Source organism: Pinus tabuliformis, chromosome 8 (assembly GCF_031772625.1).
Source record: "Pinus tabuliformis cultivar Carrire ecotype Pingquan chromosome 8, CPIR1, whole genome shotgun sequence".
Lineage (NCBI taxonomy): Eukaryota > Viridiplantae > Streptophyta > Pinopsida > Pinales > Pinaceae > Pinus > Pinus tabuliformis.
Genome location: NC_142294.1, coordinates 1522973209 through 1522975318, shown reverse-complemented (window position 1 = coordinate 1522975318; position 2110 = coordinate 1522973209). Strand labels below are relative to the sequence as shown.

The 2110-nt window shown below is 33.5% G+C and overlaps 1 protein-coding gene across 1 annotated transcript; it reads left to right on the top strand.

The window, feature by feature from the left end:
- Window positions 1-1353: 1353 nt before the first annotated feature.
- LOC149241706 (uncharacterized) lies at window positions 1354-1900 on the top strand. The gene is made up of 3 exons (XM_089370628.1): window positions 1354-1459; window positions 1580-1677; window positions 1847-1900. Exons 1-3 carry the CDS (start codon window positions 1354-1356, stop codon window positions 1898-1900), a joined length of 258 nt encoding a protein of 85 aa, XP_089226754.1.
- Window positions 1901-2110: the final 210 nt, after the last annotated feature.

Below are 2110 nucleotides of genomic sequence, written 5' to 3'. Positions count from 1 at the left end.
ATTTTTATTCTACAAATCCCTGAGGTCTTCTTTTGGCATTTATTGTGCTATGCCTCTAACATTACCAACCTAGATTGACAATTTAAATGTTGGTATATAAATCTTGCATTTATATCGCTCGACACCCTCTACCTGTTAGTGATATAAAGGTTTCCAACATAAAAATAAAATAGTATGTTCCAATACCCAAATGTGAGGTATGTCTTTCTTCAAATACACCAATGACTTTCACCTAGCCCCATTTAGAATGATGGGCCATTGCTAAAGAGAGAACTGTAGAGTTGAGGTCTCGCATTTAGCCAAATCGCCCTTCAGAAGAGAGGAGGAATGTTGTTGTGCAATACGTGCAGGGTCTTATTTACAACTACTTCAATTAAAAAGTAAGAGATATTTGGGAGGAGTACTGGGAAACTTCTTGTTCCTCAAAGTCATTCAATATCATATCATGGGTTTCATTGGAGAATTCAATGATTGCAGTGAATCTATAATGAATTTGGTGAATGATTTTAGTGAATCGACTTTGGAGTTCCATTTAAACAATGAACAAACTGCTCTATTGCAAGGGTATTCTTTGGATGTTGAGGAAAAATGCTCACTTTGGATCCTATTCAAGTATATTTTCATGTTAGTTTACCTACTCATTCTTTAGCTAAATCATGAATAAACCCATCGTTACTGCTTTTTTTGAATTTAATTATAAATTTGATGGTATATTTTCCATATTGCACAATGTATAAGTTTTAATTCAAGCATGAAGAAATATTTTCTCAAGTGTGATTATTTTATTTTGTCTTTATCATAGTCTATAAAAACTACATACACTGAACCTTCAATCAAATGTTTTTTCAGCATTTTTCCCCCTCAAAAATCATCGTTTTAATGCTAGAATGTTCTGATTAGTCTTTTAATTCACAGAGAGTAAGTGCAAAGGATCTACTTGATGCTACATAATTATGGAAAGATCTCGTCCTTGTGCACCAAGAGGGTTGGTTTTATTTAAGTATATATGCATTAAATGTCATTCTGTTAGAATTAAATTTCCATTCAAGTTTAATTTTGGCTTTAGATGGCTAAATATTTCATTCCATAATATAGAAAGAAAATGTTGATTCATTGATGCCTTCTTTTTTACATTGTAGCTTGCCAAGGTATGAACCATCACATGATTTTCAAACAAAGAGGAAATGACAATAACTGAGACAACATGATGAAATGACCAATAGACAAAAAATACACAACATCCTCCACAACAACATGTTAGACTACCTTCTATACAAACTGCTAGACAAGGCCATCTTCCACTAAGGCCAAATAAAAATCCACCTCCTCATTATCCAGTCTGACCTAGTCATTATGCAGAAGGATGTGGGGGAGCAAATAAAATCCTACTGTCCTGGTCCTTTTGCCAAGCTTTTAGAAAAGGGAAACATTGAAGATCTCCTTATGAGTGTGGGCTCTGGTATTCCTATCTCTACATCAATACCCACTATAATTGAATGCATAATTTTATGCATGTAGTGATGTAAATTAAGTTGGTATTTTATTTTAGTAAACATCAATTTTGATGATTGTGATGTAGGAGGTGGTCATCCTTCTGCAGCAGTTGCAGTTGCTCCTTCTGGTGGTGGTGGTGCTCTTGTCGTTGCCACTGTTGCCCCTACAGCTGAAGAGAAAAAGGTTAGTATTTTGTTATTCAATATATAATTATAATTATCCTTGAGACTTGGCTTTGGCACTGCTTTGACTACTTTGAACGTTCAATTTACTCTTGCTTACAAAATTTGGGCGGTTCTGCTAGTAGTTGATCAGGTTAATGTGTTTCTAATACCATTTATTTGTTCAACAGGAGGAACCCAAAGAGGAGAGTGACAATGACATGACATTCAACTTATGTGATTAAGAAATAGTCTATATAAGCAACCGTTTATATTGGAAAGATCAATTTTGTAGTTGTAGTACAAATGAGTGTTTTTCCTCTCTTTTTAGTTTCACAATGTGAAGAGGCAAATGATATCAATTGAAAAATCTTGTGTTGACTAATTTTTTTTTTGTTTAGAGGATTTATTTTATTACAAACTTCAGATCTTATTGATTGATATTTTAATATGAT